We start from the raw sequence: 22,955 nt of genomic DNA on the forward strand, positions 1-22,955 counted from the left end.
ACCATAGTAATATTCACTAAATTTCTGAAGCTATAATTGTAATGTACTATGCAGACATCAGTAAAACAATTTCTGAGAGCTCATCCACAACTAACTGACACTGACTGTAATTACCATTATATGTTAGTGAAAAACTGTAGTATAAGCTACTACAGTATATTTTAGTAGATTTTACTGTCCCTAAAGCTAACCCTATAAGCTAATTATTTTTTTGCAAAAAAAAAAAAACCTGAGAAAAATTGAGCACACATAGCGAACAGTGATGTACGTCACTGATCAGGGCTCTGTGGCAGCAGGACGCACACACATAGTAACATAGTAACATAGTTAGCAAGGCCGAAAAAAAAAATTTGTCCATCTAGTTCAGCCTATATTCCGTCAGAATAAATCCACAGTTCTACATCCTTCTAAAGAACCTAACAACTATAAGATACAATATTGTTACGCTCCAGGAAGACATCCAGGACACAGAAGTGGTGCGAGAGTAAAATGTAACAGAACAAAAACTGTTCTGTCCAAAAAAGAGCGCAGGCACCGATCAGTGATATACTTGATGTGATGTGAAGAAAAATACTGTATACCTGCACTTTTGGCACGAAAATGATGCTCAACAAGTGAAAGGGGGTGGGGGGAAATGGAATTTAGGAGAAGATATTGTGGTGATCACAAAAGTGAAACACACAGCACATGGCAGCAGCAGGAGCAAACGGCTCTAGAGAGCAGTAGCAACAGCAGGAGGACTACAAATTCCAAAGGGCTGATGACACAGGTTTTCATGTCTGCATGTTGTTCCTGACTGGAATTGAGACATACAGAACTGTAACAACATTTTAAATTTAAAGAGTTGGCTCTGATTGGACGGTCTTCACAGATTGACCAATCACAGTGATCGCGGCGGGAAGGACCACCACCAAGTCACTGGGGGTCCTCATAGTGATTGGTGCTGTCAAAGACAACAATCAGCATGGACTTCAAATGATAGGTGCATTTTTATTTGTTAACTGCTGAGATCGGCCAGCCACATTTGAGTGGCCAATTGCACTGATCGCAGCAGGTGGGCCCACCACTGTCTCTACAAAGGATACCCACAGTGATTGGTGCTCTTACAGACAACACCAATCACCACTGATCACCAATGTGAAAAGCATTTCAACTTGTTTAAAATGCTTTACTGCTGCGATTGTACAGTCACAATTGACCGGCCAATCGCACCGATCTCTGATGCAGAGGAATGGCGAAACCCCACCACTGACAGCAACCATCTTCATGAGATCACCATGGCTCCCACAGGACATACTGTTATGTCCATTTGCGGGAAGTCACTTCAAAATAGGACGTTTCAGCACGTTCAATGTCGGGAAGGAGTTAAAACTATATAAGCAATACCGCAGTATTGTTTTATATGGTAAAAATGACAGTCTCCTTAACCCCTTCACCCCCAAGGGTGGTTTGCACGTTCATGACCGGGCCAATTTTTACAATTCTGACCACTGTACCTTTATGAGGTCATAACTCTCGAACGCTTCCATGGATCCCGGTGATTCTGACATTGTTTTCTCGTGACATATTGTACTTCATGTTAGTGGTAAAATTTCATTCAAATAACTTGCGTTTATTTGTGAGAAAAATGGAAATTTGGCGAAAATTTTGAAAATTTCGCAATTTTCCAACTTTGAATTTTTATGCCCTTAAATCACAGAGATAAGGCACACAAAAAACTTGATAACTAACATTTCCCACATGTTTACTTTACATCAGCACAATTTTGGAACCAAAATTTTTTTTTGTTAGGAAGTTATAAGGGTTAAAAGTTGACCAGCGATTTCTCATTTTTACAACACCATTTTATTTTTAGGACCACATCACATTTGAAGCCACTTTGAGGGGTCTATATGATAGAAAATACCCAAAAGTGACACCATTCTAAAAACTGCACCCCTTAAGGTGCTCAAAACCACATTCAAGAAGTTTATTAACCCTTTAGGTGCGTCACAGGAATTTTTTTGAATATTTAAAAAAAAATGAACATCTAACTTTTTTTCATAAAAAAAATACTTCAGGTTCAATTTTTTTTATTTTACCAAGGGTAACAGGAGAAATTGAACTGCAAAAGTTATTGTGCAATTTGTCCTGAGTACGCAGATACCTGATATGTGGGGGGGAACGACTGTTTCGGCGCATGGCAGAGCTCAGAATGGAAGGAGCGCCGTTTGACTTTTTCAATGCAAAATTGGCTGGAATTCAGATTGGACGCCATGTCACGTTTGGAGAGTCCCTGATGTAACTAAACAGTGGAAACCCCCTACAAGTGACCCCATTTTGGAAACTAGACCCCCCAAGGAACTTATCTAGATATGTGGTGAGAACTTTGAACCCACAAGGGCTTTACAGAAGTTTATAACGTACAGCGGTACAATTAAAAAATCATATTTTTTCCACAAAAATGATCTTTTCACCCCAATTTTTATTTTCCCAAGGGTAACAGGACCCTAAAAGTTATTGTGAAATTTGTCCTGAGTACGCTGATACCCCACATGTGGGGGTAAACCACTATTTGGGCGCATGGCAGAGCTCGGAAGGGAAGCAGCGCCATTTGACGTTTTTGGCTGGAATTGAGATCGGACACCATGTCGCGTTTGGAAAACCCCTGATGTACCAAAACAGTGGAAACCCCCCACAAATGACACCATTTTGGAAACTAGACACCCTAAGGAACTTATCTAGATGTGTGGTGAGAACTTTGAACCCCCATGGGCTTCACAGAAGTTTATAACATAAAGCCATACAATTAAAAAATAATATTTTTTCCACAAAAATGATCTTTTCACCCTCAATTCTTATTTTTCCAAGGGTAACAGGACCCTAAAAGTTATTGTGCAATTTGTCCTGAGTACGCTGATACCCCACATGTGGGGGTAAACCACTATTTGGGGGCATGGCAGAGCTCGGAAGGGAAGCAGCGCCATTTGACGTTTTTGGCTGGAATTGAGATCGGACACCATGTCGCGTTTGGAAAACTCCTGATGTACCAAAACAGTGGAACCCCCCACAAATGACACCATTTTGGAAACTAGACCCCCTAAGGAACTTATCTAGATGTGTGGTGAGCACTTTGACCCCCCCAGTGCTTCACAGAAGTTTACAACGCCCGGGCGTGAAAATAAAAAATTCGTATTTTTTCCACAAACATGATCTTTTAGTCACCATTTTTTTATTTTCCCAAGGGTACCAGGAGAAATTGGACCCCAAAAGTTGTTGTCCAATTTGTCCTGAGTATGCTGATACCCCATATGTGGGAGAAAACTACTGTATGGGCACACGTCAGGGCTCGGAAGGGAAGTAGTGACGTTTTGGAATGCAGACTTTGATGGAATGGTCTGCGGGTGTCATGTTGCCTTTGGAGAGCCCCTAATGTACCTAAACAGTGGAAACCCCCCACAAATGACACCATTTTGTAAACTAGACCCCCCAAGGAACTTATCTAGATGTGTGGTGAGCACTTTGACCCCCCCAGTGCTTCACAGAAGTTTACAACGCCCGGGCGTGAAAATAAAAAATTCGTATTTTTTCCACAAACATGATCTTTTAGTCACCATTTTTTTTATTTTCCCAAGGGTACCAGGAGAAATTGGACCCCAAAAGTTGTTGTCCAATTTGTCCTGAGTACGCTGACACCCCATATGTGGGAGAAAACTACTGTATGGACACACGTCGGGGCTCGGAAGGGAAGCAGTGACGTTTTGGAACGCAGACTTTGATGGAATGGTCTGCGGTTGTCATGTGCGTTTGGAGAGCCCCTGATGTACCTAAACTATTGAAACTCCCCACAAGTGACCCCATTTTGGACACTAGACCCCCCACGGAACTTATCTAGATGTGTGGTGAGCACTTTGAACCCCCAAGTGCTTCACAGAAGTTTATAACACTCGGACGTGAAAATAAAAAAATCATTTTTTTTCCACAAAAATGATATTTTTGCCCCCAATTTTTTATTTTCCTAAGGGTAACAGGAGAAATTGGACCCCAAAAATTGTTTTGCAATTTGTCCTGAGTAGGCTGATACCCTACATGAGGGGGTAAAACACTGTTTGGGCGCATAGCAGAGCTTGGAAGGGAAGGAGCACCATTTGACTTTTTCAACTCAGAATTGGCTGGAATTGAGATCAGACGCCATGTTGCATTTGGAGAGCCCCTGATGTGCCCAAACAGTGGAAACCCCCAATTCTAACTCCAACCCGAACCCCAACACGGCCCTAACCCTAGCCCTAACCCTAGCCCTAACCCTAGCCCTAGCCCTAACCCTAACCCTAACCCTAGCCCTAACCCTAACCCTAGCCCTAACCCTAGCCCTAACCCTAATGGAAAAATGGAAATAAATACATTTTTTTTATTTTATTATTTTTCCCTAACTAAAGGGGTGATAATGGGGGGTTTGATTTACTATTTATGGCGGTTTTTATGTTTGGCGGCTGTCGCACGCTAAAAGACGCTTTTTATTGTAAAAATAGTTTTTGCATCACCACATATTGAGAGCTATAATTTTTCCGTATTTTGACCCACCGAGTCATGTGAGGTCTTATTTTTTGCGGGACGAGTTGACGTTTTTATTGGTACCATTTTCGGGCACGTGAAATTTTTTGATCGCTTTTTATTCCGATTTTTGGGACGCAGAATGAACAAAAACCAGCGTTTCATGAATTTCTTTTGGGGGGGGTGCGTTTACACCGTTCCGCGTGCGGTAAAATTGATAAAGCGCTTTTATTCTGCGGGTCAGTACGGTTACAGCGATACCTCATTTAGGTCTTTTTTTATGTTTTTGTCGGTTTTATGCAATGAAAACTATTTTATATAAAAAATAATTATTTTTGCATCGCTTTATTCTGCGAGTTATAACTTTTTTATTTTTTTGCTGATGATGCTGTGTGGCGGCTTGTTTTTTGCGGGACAAGATGACGTTTTCAGCGGTACCATGGATATTTATATGCGTCTTTTTGATCTCGCGTTATTGCACTTTTTGTTTGGCGGTATGATAATAAATCATTATTTTTTGCTTCGTTTTTTATTTTTATTTTTTAAGGGGTTCGCTAAAGGGGTTAACTAATGGGACAGTTTTATAGGGCAGGTCGTTACGGACGCGGCGATACCTAATATGTGTACATTTATTGTTTTTTTTTTTTATTATTTTAAAAAAATGAATTTATTGGGGAATATTTTTTTTTTTTTTTTTACTAATTTATTTGGCGATTTTTTTTAATTTATTTTTACACTTTTTTTTTAATTTTTTTTTACTTTATTACATAGTCCCAGGTGGGACATCACTGTCCTGTGACAGATCGCTGATCTGTCACATCACAGATCACTGTGACAGATCAGCAATCTGTCACAGGCAGTGCACAAGGCTTCCTCATGCCTGCGCTTTGCAGGCACTGAGGAAGCCAGCTTCCCCAGGCCCCCGAAGGCCCCCGTCGCCATCTTGGATTCGGGGGCCTGGAGGATAGGAGTCCCCCGCAGCAGCGCTGCACATTGCGCTGCCGTGGGGGGCTCAGGGAAGCACGGAGGGAGCCCCCTCCCTGCCGATGCTTCCCTTTAACTCCCGGTACACCGCGATCGCGTTTGATCGCGGTGTGCAAGGGGTTAATGTGTCGGGGGCGGTCCGTGACCGCCCCTGACACATTGTGCCGGGTGTCAGCTGTGATAATCAGCTGACACCCGGCCGCGATCAGCGGCGCTCACCACGTGGGCGCCGCTGATCGCGGTAGACGTACTATCCCGTCCCCGGTCATACGGGCCCGGGTACCGTGGACGGGATAGTACGTCTCATGTCAGGAAGGGGTTAATGGCTAGCTACAGAAGTGATGACATGACAGGTATGTGGGCCTTCAGCCAGCCCCTGGCTGTCATAGTAGATCATGATCTCCCCTCAATTGTATTTAAAGGTCGTAGAGGGCAATTGGCGCCCAAACTAATGTCCAAACTAGATTGCTGCACTTCAATGTTGATGACTGACAGTGTAATCAAAGAAGTTATCAGTAGCGATTGGACTTCAAAGTCCCTGACGCACTCCATGATATATATGTCCATTATTGAGCATGAAGGGGTTAACAGTTGATCTGTAGGGGTGTCGAATGTCAGATCCCCATATGTCTGATATCATATGTATAGGTCATCAATATTATATGCCCTTTTAATTATGACTCCTCTTAAATTAGATTTCCTCCTACATTATCTGCCACATCATCTGCCATATAAAAATGAATAAACATCTCACCTCTTCCTGCTGATTTTGCAGATACTGTGAAGGTGTCAGTTCTTTTAAGTTTTTCATTTCCAGTAGCTGGCTGAAATCTTGCATATGTGATGTCTTAAAAATAAGTTTCAAAATTATCTTAGTAAATGTGGTAGAAAACCTACATGTACACACATTATAGACCAGGTTCACATTGCGTTTTGGGTACAAGTCAGTGACTCAGTCAGGGCTTCCACCTAGATTTCTGAAAAACAGTATTTGGGTGGAAACCCAGATGGAGAAATTAACTTTAATGAGGCAGATGGAATCAGTTTGTGCAGGGGTGATCTAGGGGGAACAAGCGGGGTATTTTCCCTGGGCACAACCAGAAGGAGGGCTCTGTCAGGTCACCTGATGCAGCAGTTCACTTGTCTCCCCAGCAGCTGCATTTTGCCACCACCCACAGTGGGAGTTGGCCACTCTCTGTATCGGCTGTCAAACTGACAACTGACTCAGGCAATCAATTGAATTCGCATCTCTCAGATGAGGAGTAGGGAAATTTGTGCTGAAATACTATAAGGAGTGGGGGGAATTGTTGCAGACACACTATGAAGAGTAAGGGGATTAGTGTAGACACATATGAGAAGTGGGGGGATTAGTGCGTACACAGTATAAGGAGAGGGAGCCTTGTGTGGACACAGTATGTGGAGGGGGGGTTGTGCAGACACAGTATAAGGAGTGGAGGGATTGGTGCAGATATGCTGAAGATTGGGGGGATTTGTGCGGACACAGTATGAGGATAGGGATTGTGCTTACACAGTATAAGGAGCGAGGGGAATGGGTGCGGAAACAGTATGGGGAGCAGAGATGCATGAGGAGGCAGAATGGAGAGTGAGGGGGAAATGTATGAAAAGGGAGGAGGAGATTGATGTAGACAAATAATGAGTAGTCAGAGGAGGATTGCTATGGACAGAGTATGATGGGGATTCGTGCCAACACAATATAAGGAGCAAGGCTGAAGTGTTATGGACACAATATGGGGAGGAGGATCTGTGAGGATACAGTATGGGGAGTGTGGAATATGTGAGGAAACATTATAACGATTGGGGAGAAAAGGGTACGGAAAAAGTATGGGGAGTAGGGATGTATGATGAGACAGCATGGAGAGTAAGGGGTGAAAAGTAAGAATAGACAGTATGAAGAGGGAAGGGGAATGTGTAGCTGTTTTCTTCAGAAGCAAAGTGCACAATAAAGTCATCCGTAGAACTGCAAAGAAAAAAGAACTATTAATGTATTGAATGTAATGTAGTCAGTAAATTTTATTTATTTTCTACAGTTAGTTATCACTGTTGCCCTGTTTATCTATAGATCTTGACCAGTGGTAGAAATGCATCATGTTTTCACATTTATTCTTATTGCTTTTTATTATGATACTTTTAATAATAACAACTAATAATACAGATTTGAAAGTTGAATGTAAAGTTTTTTGAATTCATAAACCCTAATGTTAAGTCGGCTTACCGTATCTAATACACTACGGTTACTTATGCTCTTCTTCTGCTTCTGTATGTGCAAAACAGCATCATGGGTAGTCAGGAAACAAAGCTCTGTCTTGCTTGCGTCATTAAAGAAACCGCATCTTTCCAATTGTCTTAATACATTATCTGTTATAGAGTGAAAATCAATTGTCTTAGATCACTTGTAATTGTAAAGCAGATACAATAGCACTTTTTTTCTATAGCCACTTGTGTCTAGCAAGGAAAGGAGCTAATCAGCAACATGGTGCCTCAGTGAATAGCACTGTTGCTTTGTAGCACTGGGGTCCTGAGTTCAAGAAGTTTGTAAATTTGTTTCTGTATTGTGGGTTTCCTTCGGGGTCTCCTGTTTCCTCCCACACTCCAAAGACATACTGATATGGAATTTAGATTGTGAGCCCCAGTCATTCCTTGCTAACAGAGTCCCTTTAAAACGATGGCTTACTGGAAGAGCTGTGGCAGAGAGAAATTGAAATTGCATTCTCCCTACTGCCCCTGGCTTCTATTTGACAGACAACCTGCTTTTCAGCATATGTGTGCACAGCCAGCTATCAAAGTGCTGGGGAATTATTGTAGTAGAGAGTGATGACTGTAGCCACACTGTCAGAGATCACAGCCCAATGGGGTTGTATCTCAGATCCACTCGCTGTATCTTTGAAGCAAACATCTCTCTGCTGCCCCTATTGTCCGGACAATTACGTGATTGACTGAAAATCATGACGTTGGGATTGTCAAGTTGTTCTCGTTTGTGGGAGACAAGACCATCCTGAAGACCAATACCACTCCCCATAACTTAACCCCATACGCCACTTAATAACACCAGAGACCAAGAGTTTCTTTTGGAATATGTATGGCCACAGCAGCCTTTTATTAAATTAACAAACAACAATAAATAATGTAATGTAGCAATACTTGAACACTGGGGAGGAGTCCTTGAAGCCACAAAGATCTAGGTGAATTAAACTGTTGTGGACGAAACCAACATATTACTCCCAGCCGTTACCCCACAGGCTCGGGAGCACCACCACACCGAGGTATATTGTCCACTAATCAACTAGGGGATCCGCCCACTTTACGGAAACTCGCCATCCAATTTTCACCAGATCACCACCACCAAATCAATGAACATAGGAGACCCAATACCATGAGTCTCCAAAAACAATTTCAAAACGACTCCAAGGACTCTTCCCCCCCCCCCCCTTTGGAACCGCCATGACCCGAGTAATCCTGACCTTGCCAAACGCCAACCTAGAAAAAAGAGGGAGGGAGGGCGGGACAACTGCTTATTGTAGCAGAGCGGGAACTGTGAGGAGGGAGGCCCCACTACACACCCATATATAGTGGCAACACCCCCTCAACTAACCCACTCCCCCCACCTTCACCCCTCCAAACCCCCCGTCATGCTGGCCTCCGCCTGACGCCTTTCCTGGGGGAGGGGAGGCTCGGCTCCAGCCACTACTTGACGTTGGGATTGTCAAGTTGTTCTCGTTTGTGGGAGACAAGACCATCCTGAAGACCAATACCACTCCCCATAACTTAACCCCATACGCCACTTAATAACACCAGAGACCAAGAGTTTCTTTTGGAATATGTATGGCCACAGCAGCCTTTTATTAATTTAACAAACAACAATAAATAATGTAATGTAGCAATACTTGAACACTGGGGAGGAGTCCTTGAAGCCACAAAGATCTAGGTGAATTAAACTGTTGTGGACGAAACCAACATTTTACTCCCAGCCATTACCCCACAGGCTCGGGAGCACCACCACACCGAGGTATATTGTCCACTAATCAACTAGGGGATCCGCCCACTTTACGGAAACTCCCCATCCAATTTTCACCAGATCACCACCACCAAATCAATGAACATAGGAGACCCAATACCATGAGTCTCCAAAAACAATTTCAAAAGGACTCCAAGGACTCCCCCCCCTTTCGAACCGCCACAACGAGGGCCCATTGAACACCTCAATGGCCCGAGACCCCCCGAAAACGCCATACCATGGCCCTCTCAATGCCTTCCTGCAGACCCAGAGCCCAAATGTCGGATCCCACCGCGTTCAAATGAACACCATCAGCCAACCAAAAATCTCCTTCCCCTTTTTCAAGATCAAAATGACGTACGACCACACCCCCATTCCTAACCACAAAAGAAGATACCGCCCTGTTAACTTTAATCCTTGCCTTGTCGACCTTCACCAAGGATCTCATGTAACGCCAACGCTTGCGTGGAACAATTTCTGACCAGACAATGGTGACCCCCGGATACAACAGCCACAACCGCAAGCAATCCTGCTTGATGTCCTTGATCTCTGCACAGAGATTGAAGCTTCAGAGACTGGGAGTTCTGTGGAAACTGTTTGGGTAAGAATACAAGGACAGAACAATGGAAAGGACACCATTGTAGGCATTTACTACAGGCCGCCTGTGCAAGCCGAAGATATAGATGAACTCTTTATGCATCAGATGGCCAAGTTCTCCAAAAAATATGACATAGTTGTCATGGGAGATTTCAACTATCCAGACATTTGTTGGGAATCTCTCTCAGGCAAAACTAACAGGTCAAGGAAATTCTTATCCTCTCTTGCTGACAACTTTATCTTCCAAAAGGTAAGGGAGAAAACAAGGGGAACTGCTACCTTGGATCTAATCCTTATAAACAGGGAGGAAATGGTTGAGGAGGTAAAAGTGGCTGGGACCCTAGGAGGTAGCGACCATGCTATTTTAGAATTTTGGATTACTAGAGGTGGAAGACCTGTGAAGACTCAGACGTCAAGGTTGGATTTCAGAAAGGCAGATTTTAAGGGATTCAGAAAGAGAATTGGAGGGATCCAATGGCTGGATATCCTTAAAGACAAAAATGTCCAGGAAGGATGGGAAATCTTGAAAAATGAAATTCTCAAAGCACAGTTGTTAACAATTCCGAAAAGAGGGAAGAATAGGAATCATTTAAGGAAACCAGGATGGATGAACACAGAACTTAAGCACATGCTAAAAAGGAAGAAAAAAATGTTTATAAAATGGAAAGAGGGAGGCATATCTAAAGAAGAATATAATGCTGTCTGCAGAACCTGCAGGGCACAAATCAGATTAGCTAAAGCTGAAAATGAACTGAGGCTTGCAAGAGATGTCAAAAGCAATAATAAAGGATTTTGGGGATATGTCAAAAGTAAAAGAAAAGTCAAAGATGCTATAGGATTTTTACAGGATGAAAATGATGAAATGGTAAGACAGGATGTTGAGAAGGCTGAACTTTTAAATTCCTATTTTGCATCTGTTTTCTCTCAGAAAGGAAATGCAACATCAACTGTTATTCACTGTCCTATTAAGGGAATAGAAGAATCCAGGATATCTATAAACAGAAAGATAGTGAGGAAACACTTAGCTAACCTAAATGAATTCAAGTCTCCAGGTCCAGATGAATTACACCCAAGAGTACTGAAGGAGATAGCAGAAGAAATTTTTGAACCCCTCTCCATAATCTTTGAAAATTCTTGGAGAACAGGAGAAGTGCCAGAAGACTGGAGAAGAGCAAATGTTGTTCCTATCTTCAAAAAGGGGAAGAAGGTGGACCCAGGCAACTATAGGCCGGTGAGTCTGACTTCTATACCAGGAAAGATCTTTGAACAAATTATTAAACAACATGTATGTCAATACCTGGATAAGAATGAAGTGATTAAACAGAGTCAGCATGGGTTTCTAACTAATAAGTCATGTCAGACTAACTTAATTTCCTTCTATGACGGTATCACTGATTGGGTGGATCAAGGAAATGCTGTAGATATAGTATATCTTGACTTCAGCAAAGCATTTGACAAAGTCTCTCATACAATCCTTATTGAAAAAATGACTAAGTATGGAATGGACAAGGCAACTGTTAGGTGGATTCATAACTGGCTCAGTGATCGGACCCAAAGAGTGGTCGTAAATGGCTGCACATCCAGTTGGAAGAATGTCTCAAGTGGGGTACCACAGGGCTCTGTCCTGGGCCCTGTATTGTTCAACATCTTTATCAACGATTTAGATGAAGGAATTGAGGGTAAACTGATTAAATTTGCTGATGACACAAAGCTAGGAGGGATAGCTAATACTAGAGAAGAGAGAGAGAGGATTCAAAAAGATTTAAATAAACTGGAGAAGTGGGCAGCAACTAACAGAATGGTTTTTAACAGGGAGAAATGCAAAGTACTACATCTGGGCAATAAAAATGAAAAAAGCATATATAGAATGGGAGGAATAGGGCTAAGTGACAGCACATGTGAAAAAGACTTGGGTATACTAATAGATCACAGACTGAATATGAGTCAACAGTGTGATGCAGCAGCAAAAAAGGCAAATGCAATTCTAGGATGTATTAACAGAAGCATACAGTCTAGATCACGTGAAGTCATTATTTCCCTCTACTCCTCTTTGGTCAGACCTCATCTGGAATATTGTGTCCAGTTTTGGGCACCACATTTTAAAAAAGACATCAACAAACTGGAGCAAGTTCAGAAAAGAGCGACCAGAATGGTGACCGGTCTGCAAACCCTGTCTTATGAGGAAAGGTTGCAGGATTTGGGAATGTTTAGTTTGCAAAAGAGAAGACTGAGAGGAGACTTAATAGCTGTCTACAAATATCTAAAGGGCTGTCACATTGTAGAAGGATCAACTTTATTCTCATTTGCACAAGGAAAGACTAGAAGCAATGGGATGAAACTGAATGGGAAGAGACACAGATTAGATATTAGAAAAAACTTTTTGACAGTTAGAGTGATCAATGAGTGGAACAGGCTGCCACGAGAAGTGGTGAGTTCTCCTTCAATGGAAGTCTTCAAACAGAGGCTGGACAGACATCTGACTGGGATGATTTAGCGAATCCTGCTTTGAGCAGGGGGTTGGACCAGATGGCCCAGGAGGTCCCTTCCAACTCTACGATTCTATGATCAGCACCCGAAAAGGTCGAACCGCTAAATCATTGCCCCCAACTTGAAGAACCAGAATGTCCAGAGCGCGGTCCAACTGAGCACAGATATGAATTTCTTTCAATACCCTTCTCCACTCCATTCCCCTGAAACTGAGCCACCGCACCACCGCCACGGTCCTGGAGAAGCCGAGTTGTCTGCCATCGTTCCGGACGTCAGCACGCACAGCTCCCCAATGAACAAAGGAGTGCCCAAAAATCCAAACTAACAAAGGTGCGGTATCTGAAACAAAAAGAGGGGAAGGGGGCGCTAAACATCACAACATACCACAGTACACGAAAAGAACTCCCAATCCGCCACAAGCTTCCACTCAAGCCACCCCCCCCTCCAATTGAGGCCGAACATAGCTTCGGTACCGATTAGACTTCCAGCCACCAATCTGCATTATGCCCGCAGGACCTAAACCCCCAACCGCTGCTGCCGTGGCAGCCCCAATCCTAAAAGAGTGAGTTGCAAAACGGGATTCGTCTAAGCCCAACAACCGAATAGACTTTTTGAAAACGGCCCCAAACTGATAACGAGTCAAACTACTACCATCAACATGACACAACAACGATCCGCTCAAGCTGGGTCGCAGTTCCCAAAAATTCTGTAAACCCTGAACAGAGCACATAGAAGAGCCGGGCACGCTGCCCAACACCACCCGACGGCCTTTTCCCGACTGATCCGTCTTGGACCGTCGTAACCAAAATTCCACACCACGCGATGTCAACACAACATCCCTAGCCAACAACCCACCAACTGAACCTGTGTTGGGGGGAAACAAGCTCTCCCGCCCGTAAAGCTCCGAAAAAGGCGAACGAGAAAGCTAAACGAAACAACAAAAGCTCATGACGCGAAGAACAAACCGACTCCAGCACAAGGCCCAACTGTTCCAACATATTAAAAGATATCGGCCTCCTCAAATCACCCCCACTTTTGCACCGGCGAAAACCCTTAGCCGCTTGTCTGACCAAAAACGTCTTTGTCAAATCGCGACTATTGCGTAGCCGAAAGCCAAACGACAATCCAGCCAAAACCCGTGACACTTTTGCGCAAGACCAGCCCTCAAGTGAACCACGCCCCAACCAGGCCAGCAGCATTCCCTCCTGATCCTGCCCGAAACTAATGACAGGGCCGGCTGCCGCAACTTCCTCCCACATCCGCCATACTGCCCGGTAGGCCTCCCAGGTTTTTGGCGCCAAGGAGGACTCAATCAGCGCCTCTGCGGCCCATAAGCCAACCTCCACAGTTCCTCCGGGCAAGCCAAACCCTCGACCTCTGCTTCTGGCGCCAAGGAGTGAAAACGATCCCACTGCGAACGAGAAAGAGAGTCCGCTATTTCGTTCCTGACTCCAGGAACATGTGACGCGGTCACGCACGCATTCAAAGACAAACATAGCAGAACCAATTGTTGCAGCACCCGAACTACCGGAGGAGATGAAGCGGTAAGCCCGTTGATTGCGCACACGACACCCATGTTGTCGCAATTAAACCGCACACGCTGATCCCGAAACTCCCGACCCCACAAATGCACTGCCACCAGGATCGGAAAAATTTCCAACAACGCAATGTTGCGCACCAAACCAGACTCGATCCACTCATCAGGCCAACGAGACGCACACCACTGTCCTCTGAAATAAGCTCCAAAACCGATGCCCCCAGCCGCATCCGTAAACAGCTGCAGCGCGTCGTTGCCAACCACATCAGACATCACCAAAGAGCGACCGTTGTACCCAACCAAAAAAGACTCCCAAACCGCCAAATCCGCCCTAAGCTCTGACGACAATCTGACAAAATGATGGGGGGCCTGAATCCCTGCAGTAGCGCTCGCCAGCCTACGTGAAAAAACTCGCCCCATCGGCATTACTCGACACACAAAATTCAACTTCCCCAGCAACGACTGGAGATCGCGCAATGATATTTTCTTCAAACGTCGCGCCTGAACCACCTCAGCCCGCAGATGAGCCAACTTGTCCTCCGGCAGCCGAAACTCCCACGCAACGGTGTCAATAACAATCCCCAAAAAACACAAGCATGTACTTGGGCCCTCGGTTTTACCAGGCGCCAGCGGAACGCCAAAGCGCTCAGCCACCCACACTCGATGGTTTGCAATAGTCTGTGACAACGCAACGATTCAGCCGGTCCGACGCACAAAAAATCATCCAAATAATGGATAACTGACTCAAAACCAGAGACGTCACGCACCACCCACTCAAGAAAAGAGCTAAAGGCCTCGAAATACCCGCAAGACAATGAGCAGCCCATGGGTAAGCACCTGTCCACAAAAAACTTGCCGTCCCAAAAACAACCCAAGAGCCTCATGCTGTCCGGGTGGACAGGTAACAGACGGAAAGCAGCTTCCACGTCAGTCTTGGCCATAAGGGCCCCCCGACCACAACTCCGCACCCACCGCGCCGCCTCGTCGAAGGAGGAGTAAACCACCGAACATATCTCCGGATCAATACCGTCGTTGACCGACCTACCCCGAGGAAAAGACAAATGCTGGATAAGCCGAAACTTATTTGGCTCCTTCTTTGGGACCACACCCAGGGGAGAGACCACCAGATCCGGAAACGGCGGGGACGAGAAAGGGCCAGCCATGCGGCCCAAAGAAACTTCCTTTTCAATTTTGTCCGAGACCACAGCCGCGTGAACCAGAGCTGAACGCAAATTTTTTAAAACGAGTGGAATGACAAAAGGAGGATGCGGAATCACGAAACCATCTCTAAAACCCGCATACAACAATGCCGCTTTTTCCCGGTCCGCATATCTATTTAGATAAGGGACCATCCTTTCCAGTTTCACCGGAGTCTCCCCCTTTTGAATTACCGCCCCCAGCTCCTGACTTCCCTTTTTTAAAACACTTAGACGCTCCATGGGAAGCACCGTTACAGGCGGAACAAAGGTGTTTGATTCTACAATTCGCCCCGAACTTGCACTGCCCATCGTTGAACTGCCAACAAACCCCCAACTTGTGGTGCCCTCCTTGCCCCGATCCACTCCCGCTTGCGGCACTTGAGTTACCGCTGCTCTGGCTGGTGCTGCCAGCCCCCCCATGAAAGGAGCTCCCATACTTGTTCTGAGCAATAACGCGCATCCATAACCCAATATCCTTCTGATCCCAACGAATGGCTGGGCGAACAGCCTTCCTCTGCCGGAATTGTTCATTGTACCTCAGCCACGCCTAACCCCCGTAAACCCTGTAAGCTTCACCTATCGCATCCAGGTAACAAAACAATGCCGAGCAATTGTCCGGGGCCCTTTCCCCTATAACGCTTGCCAAAATGGCATACGCTTGCTGCCAATTCACAAACGTTTGAGGAATTAAGCGCCACCTGCGTTTCTCCTCATCCTCCTTTTTGCTATCCAACTTCTTGCTCTTATCCAGATTAAATTTTTCAAGCGGCAATAACGAGAAAATCTCCACATATTCGTCCTTCCATATGCGCTCCTTAACTTCCTTCTTTAAATGAGCCCCCAATGGGCCCTCAAAGCAGACATAGACCTCGCCGTGAGCCCTGTCATCCAAGTGCACACGACATTCCTTCTCCTTTTCAGTTTGCACTGAAACTGACACTGGTTTGCTAGTACGACCCGCCAGCTCTGGACCGCTCAGCCCCACCTGTTCCCCAGCTGAAGACCCCACCCAGGCCGCCAAAGGGGATGATACAACGATGCCCCGCTCTAAACGTGACAGCAAATTGCAGACCTCTGCAAGCATGGACGTAAGCCCCACCCCATTACTCAAACCGTCCGTCAAGGGACCCACCCCGCCTAACCCTGGAGACGCCAATGACTGACATACAGGGGACACAGATGCATACTCACCGGGCTGCGAGGGAGCTGTGAGCCCTCCAGCCGAAGCGCCAGGATCCCCAGATGCGTTCCTGCCCGATTGGCTCCTGATGCCGTCACCACTTGACCACCGCCGTCGTCCGGGACTCCCCCCTGAGGGAACCGGGCCATCGTGCCTGAAGACCAAGGGGGATCCCGCTTGTAGATCCCCAGGCGACATTGCTGATTGCGCCAACACGGCCGGAGACCCCGATGACGAGCCAGCCGTCCGCGCTGACGCGTGTGCGGCCCCCGCTGGCGAGCTCCATGGGACCACAGCATACCCCCTGCTGCCGGATTTGGGGGTGGATGACGCATGCCCTGCAGAGCAGCAGGCCGACCCGTCCCTGCTGCTAAGCCTCCTGTCGCCCCCCGCCGCAGCCCCCCGATGGACCCGCAAACTCCGCCACACTGGAGGGTGAGAGGCAAGGCCCTGCCGTGGCGCAGGCCGCTGACGCAGTCCTCGCAGACCGGGAAGAGGAGCTGGGAGCAGGACGTGCTGGATTAGGGCCCCCAGCGCGGCCCTCCGATTGATCCTGTGACAAGCGCCGCCCGGCGCGTGCCTGCCCCGCCCCCTGCACGGAGCGAGACTGAGGCCCGGACACCGCCGCAGGGCCTCGCCGGGCATGAGGATTCCTCCCAAGCCGGGGCCCGCTGGAGCGAGCAGCGCGGGGCGCCTGGCCTGGAGGGTCCCTGGAGGGGCTCCTGCGCCGACGGGAGGCCCTAGGAGCCACATCAGGAGAGAGTCTTTCGGGCGGCCTCACCCGCCGTGCGCGCTGTTCCCTCGGTGTCTGCAGGACCGGCTGCCCGGACGTCCCCAGGGTGACTGCCGCCAACTGCGCCTCCAGCCATCCTGGCGGCTGGTGTAAAGAAGCCGCCCTCAGGCACTGCAACGCCCGCTCCAGGTCAGCCATGGTGAGTGGGACAACTGCTTATTGTAGCAGAGCGGGAACTGTGAGGAGGGAGGCCCCACTACACACCCATATATAGTGGCAACACCCCCTCAACTAACCCACTCCCCCCACCTTCACCCCTCCAAACCCCCCCCGTCATGCTGGCCTCCGCCTAACGCCTTTCCTGGGGGAGGGGAGGCTCGGCTCCAGCCACTACTGTTGAGGAAGCTGCAGGCTGTTTGCATTAATTCGCCGGTTATCGGGAAACTAAAAGTGAGCATATGGTATATACACCTCGGATTCCAATGTATGGAATATATGTACACTGCTCAAAAAAAATAAAGGAAACACTAAAGTACCACATCCTAGATATCACTGAATGAAATATTCCAGTTGCAAATGTTGTGAACATTGAGAACAAATAAACATAAAAATAATCAATGTAAATCAATATTAATATTCCATGGAGGTCTGGATTTAGAATGATACTCAAAATCAAAGTGGAATATCAAATTACAGACTGATCCAACTTCAGTGGAAATGACTCAAGTCAAGGAAATGATGCTCAATAATGTGTGTGACCTCCACAGGCCTGTATGACCTTCCAACAATGCCTGGGCATGCTCCTGATAAAGCGGCGGATGTTTATGGGGATCTCCTCTCAAACTTGGATAAAAGCCATCAGACTACTCCTGGACTGTCTGTGGTGTTGGTCTGTATGGTTTGGCCAGGACTACAGTCATAGCCGAGGACACCGGGGCTGTGGTGTCCTGGCCTCCCCTCAGAGAAAAATCACATTCACTATTCAGCATACCTGTGTCTCATGCTTCAGCTCCTTCAGGGTCTTCCCTCTGCATTGGGAGACCGTTCCTGGATAAATCCTGATTAACTGAGACACAGACTTTCTTAACTTTAACAAGAACGTCTTTACTTGGCTCGTTACACAGCACTTCCAAAGACTTCACATTTACAGCAGGTTTCACATTGCAAGGCTCTTTCTATTTCCCTTCTCTTCCTTCATGGTTACACAGCGTGGACCCAGGCTGGAACGTCCCTGACAGTTTCTCAGTTTCCTCTCCATTCAGCTCTGCTATGGTTAAGCATCCCTCGGTCTGTTTCACCCCAGACTCAAGATCATTGATATCTGCAGTCAGTAGCCCCTGAGAGCGACCTGTTCTGATGTACTGTCCCCTGCGCTGGCACTGCATCTTCACTATCTGTGCTCACTGCTTCCGAGTGTTCCCCTGGCCGTTCCGCCCCAGTCCTAAGGGTTTGTGCCCATGTGAAGAGTTTCCACATTCTGGATCCACTGTTGGCCCCTAGCTGCACTGGTCCGCTGCTGTATTGTGTTATGTTGTGGTAGGCTGGGATTCTCGCTTAGAATGTTTCATGACTGCTGCAGCGTACTGGGATTATAGCCCATGTGGACCCTTTGGGTGCCTCTGGCCCTCTCCCTTAACCTAACTCTGTGCACTCTCTTACTATGAAGCAGCCCCTCCTACAATTAACCATGTATTTGCCAACTATGAGCGAGCCGTGTGTACTAGGATGCCCCCATCTAGTGGCCAAACCTAGGAACTGCACTCTCCCTATTATAACAGCATATCTATACATTACAGTAAAGGTAATACATCTGATGATGTAGCAGTACCAAGGTGGCATGGTTAATGGTAATACACATTATTGTGCAGCAGTAACAATAGCATATCTATTAGTATGAGATAAAAGACAAACAATATATCAACGACATTTCTCTATCCCCTTACAGGTTGATGAAATGAGACATGATGTCCCAGATGTGCTCAATTGGATTGAGGTCTGGAAAAATGGCAGACCAATCCATAGCATCAATGCCTTCATCATGCAGGAACTGCTGACACACGTCAGCCACATGAGGCCTAACATTGTCATCAGTGATCAGAAAAAAAACCCAGGTCCCACAGTACCTCCATATGGTATCACAATGGCAGTCAGGGTACCACTAGGTAACACATGAAGGGTAGTGGGGTCCTCCAAAGAAATGCTTCCTCACACCATCACTGACACTGCCAAACTGGTCATGCTGGAGGATGTTGCAGACAGCAAAACGTTCTCCACAGCGTCTCCAGACTTTGTCACGTCTGTCACATGTTCTCATTGTGAACCTGCTCTCATCCGTGAAGAGTGTAGGGCACCAATGTTGAATCTGCCAAACTTGGTGATCTCTGGCAAATGCCAATCACCCTGCACGGTGTTGAGCAGTAAACACAAAACCCACTTGTGGATGTTGGGCCCTCATACCATGTTTATGACAGTTTGAGCAAACACATGGATATTAGTGGCTTGCTGGAGGTCATTTTGCAGGGCTCTGGTACTGCTCCTTCTGTCCCTCTTTGCACAAAGGAGGAGGTAGCAGTTCTGCTGCTAGGTTGTTGCTCGCCTACGGCCCGATCCACATCTGGTATACTGGCCTGTCTTCTGGTAACTGCTGCATGCTCTGGACACTGTGCTGACAAACACAGCTACCTTTCGTGCAACAGCTCACATTGATGTTCCATCCTGGATGAGCTGCACTACCTGAGCAACTTCTGTACTTTGTGGACACCATCTCTTGCTCTTGTTTAGTACCTCTATGCATGAGAGCAATGACAAAATGCAAAAGTAACCAAAAACAGCCAAAAAGAATGAGAACAGAGAAATGGTCCGTGGTCAACCCCTGCAGAAGCACTCCTTTACAGGGGTTGTCTTGCTAATTGCCTATCATTTCTACCTGTTGTCTGTTCCATATGCACAACAGCATGATAAATTGATTCACAATCAATACTGCTTCATAACTGGACAGTTTTATTTCACAGAAGTGTGATTGACTTGGAGTTCCATATTGTTGTTAAAGCGTTCTCTATTTTTTTCAGCAGTGTATATACCCCTGATACAGTCACTGCAAACTCCATGATAACCCCAAACTACTAACTGCCACCACCAGTTGTTTATACAGGCTGACTGGAGGCCTGGTTCTTCTAGCGTATGATTTAGGGGTGCGGGTTACAGAGCAAAAGTGTCATGATCTGAAGTGATCTGACAGTTTTAAATCACTGGGTGAACTTTTTTTACTTTGGAAAGTTCCAAGGTGTCTTGACTGTCCCCGGTGGTGGTTTTGATATTGCACTTTAGGTTTTGTGCACTTAATCATGTATCAGGTGTTACACCCTATAAAGGTGTGCTAGAGGTGTGCAATCACTGCCTGTTATATTGTGAGTTTGTGTTCACTCTGTTTTTGGAGAGCCTGGATGAAGGATGGAGCTGGTGAGGAGTCCTGTGCAGCTTAGCCAGGGGGGAAGAGTGTCAGCTATGGTGTCTGGATGAAGGGCTGGCATGGTGTGGTGGAGTCGCAGTGATGGTGTCAGCGGGAAGTGTCTGCATGGGCTGGTGGAGTGGCGACTATGGAGAGTGGCACTCACCATGTGGGACTTGGCCGCTGAGCTGGACTCAAGCATGCTCGACTTCGTGTCAGCAGCTGAACTCATCCTTGGGACTCTGGTTCTAAGCAGCTGCAACTGGTGTTGGACTCTGCTCCAAGGTTGCACTAAGGTGAAGGATCCTGTTATGGTGATGGATCCGGGTGGAGGAGAAGATGCACTCAGGTGGAGGGCTCTGTTGCTAGGAGCGCACGCAACAGAGCAAAGCTAAGTGGTGTTTCCCCTGTATTGTCTCTTTCCTCATGTGTGTTATTAGTGCAGTGGTGGGATTAGTTTCCGCACCGACCTATTCCCTAGTGAGGGTTTAGGGTCAGGGCGAGCTAGGGCGTTGAGGTACGCGTGCGGTGCCCGGTGCGAAACCGGCATAGGGAACGTTAGGAGTGCAGGGACACTGGCTCAGGGGAGCTCAGGAGGTCTCCAATTCCCTTTTCCCTATTGCAGGGCCCACCATTGTTAAAGTTACCCAGGTTCCCCCCTTTATTATTTAAATGCGCCTTACTGGAGGCGGTGTTTCCAGATATTGTATGTATAACGTGTAATACCTAAATTCGCCAGGTGGAGGCGGCGTATCCACCTGCACGTTTTATTATTTAAATGCGCCCCACTGGAGGCGGTGTATCCAGGGTCACGTGTGTTATGGGTCCGCCTTGCGGAAACATCTGCGTCCAGACACACGTGACCATGACATTATCACAGGCCATACAGTTTTTTTTTCTGGTGCGCTTTGGCCATGTGGAGACCGCTGAGTTATTGCTGCCGGGCCTCACTGAGGTGAGTGGGGAGCGGCAAGGTGTTTAGAGCCGCTGCAGCAGCAGTTATCACGGTCTGGGGCCTCTGCTCAGATAACCAGAGAAAAAAAAATGGCGGCTGCGGTCTGGCAAAAGCCCCTAGAGTCGCTGCTGGGGAGCGGGACTTGCTCTTACAGGGGACGCACCCAGGCAGGTGGGAGGAATGGTGCCCCACGGAGCTGCCTGGTATTCCCCGAGGTGAAGGGGTACGTCCCTGTAGTGAGCAGATTGGTGAATAGTCCGCGGGGCTCATGCCAAATCTTCGATGCCGCCCCTCCTGGTCGTGTGGAGGCGACCAGCGAGTGTATATATTTTCCTCCATATTCCTGCGGCTATGGTACTAAAACCCCCTAGAGTCGCTGCTGGGGAGCAGGACTGGTTCATGCAGGCGGGCGCACCCAGGCAGGTGGGAGGAATGGTGCCCCACAGAGCTGCCTGGTATTCCCCGAGGTGAAGGGGTTCGCCCCTGTGGTGAGCTGACTGGTGTGATAGTCCGCGGGGTTTTTACGCCAAATCTTCATACCATCGAAGAAGCCGCCCTCCTGGTCGTGTGGAGGTGACCAGCGAGTGTATATTTCCTCCATTTCCCGTCCCCTTCTCCTCCTGGTGTGTGCAGCAGGTGTGCTGCGGGGGAGTAGGGACAAATCTCTACCCTCGCCATTAACCAACCCTAGGAGGCGCAGTCCTCATGGTGAGAGGGTTGGAGGGTGGTGTCCCTTGGTGAATAGTGGGGGTGTGAGTGTGGTGACACAGGGGGACGCCTCTGTTGTCAAGTCCAGAGTGAGTTCACCAAAAAATGACAAACGAATGTGTGTAATAAACGTTCAGGTCCGGACCTGTGTGTGAACGAGCGTGTATGTGTGCCACTAAAAAACATCTTGGAAATGTGTTGTGGAGTCTGATCAGCTCATAACAAACAAACATACACATACATAAACTCGTTCCCCAGGTCGGCGCTGTGGAGATGAGTGGTGCCTCCAAAATGAACATGTATTGCCAATACCAGCGGTGCGTTTGTCATAAACCTGAAGTGTCAGGTAATGGTGGGGTGAACTCAGGGTCTGGGCGTCCCCGCTGTAGGTGTTTCCCTAATGAGGGGTGGTCTTGAGGGTCCAGAGGCCCCTCATTAAGGAGGGGGTACTGTCATGATCTGAAGTGATCTGACAGTTTTAAATCACTGGGTGAACTTTTTTTACTTTGGAAAGTTCCAAGGTGTCTTGACTGTCCCCGGTGGTGGTTTTGATATTGCACTTTAGGTTTTGTGCACTTAATCATG

At 47.0% G+C, this 22,955-nt stretch overlaps 1 protein-coding gene across 3 annotated transcripts in view; it reads right to left on the bottom strand.

Annotated features, from left to right (window-relative positions):
• Nucleotides 1-22,955, bottom strand: part of LOC141087762 (pendrin-like) — a 323,429-nt gene that overhangs the window by 10,825 nt on the left and 289,649 nt on the right. For all 3 annotated transcript variants that reach the window (XM_073573563.1, XM_073573560.1, XM_073573561.1), the window contains 2 exons: nt 7,748-7,890; nt 6,269-6,361 (listed from right to left, as the gene is read on the bottom strand). In XM_073573563.1, coding sequence (XP_073429664.1) covers nt 6,269-6,361; nt 7,748-7,890 — 236 coding nt within the window. The remainder of the gene's footprint in view (nt 1-6,268; nt 6,362-7,747; nt 7,891-22,955) is intronic.

The sequence above is a fragment of the Dendrobates tinctorius genome, unplaced genomic scaffold, assembly GCF_039654945.1.
Source record: "Dendrobates tinctorius isolate UK_male_01 unplaced genomic scaffold, ASM3965494v1 ptg000035l, whole genome shotgun sequence".
In the NCBI taxonomy this organism is placed as follows: domain Eukaryota; kingdom Metazoa; phylum Chordata; class Amphibia; order Anura; family Dendrobatidae; genus Dendrobates; species Dendrobates tinctorius.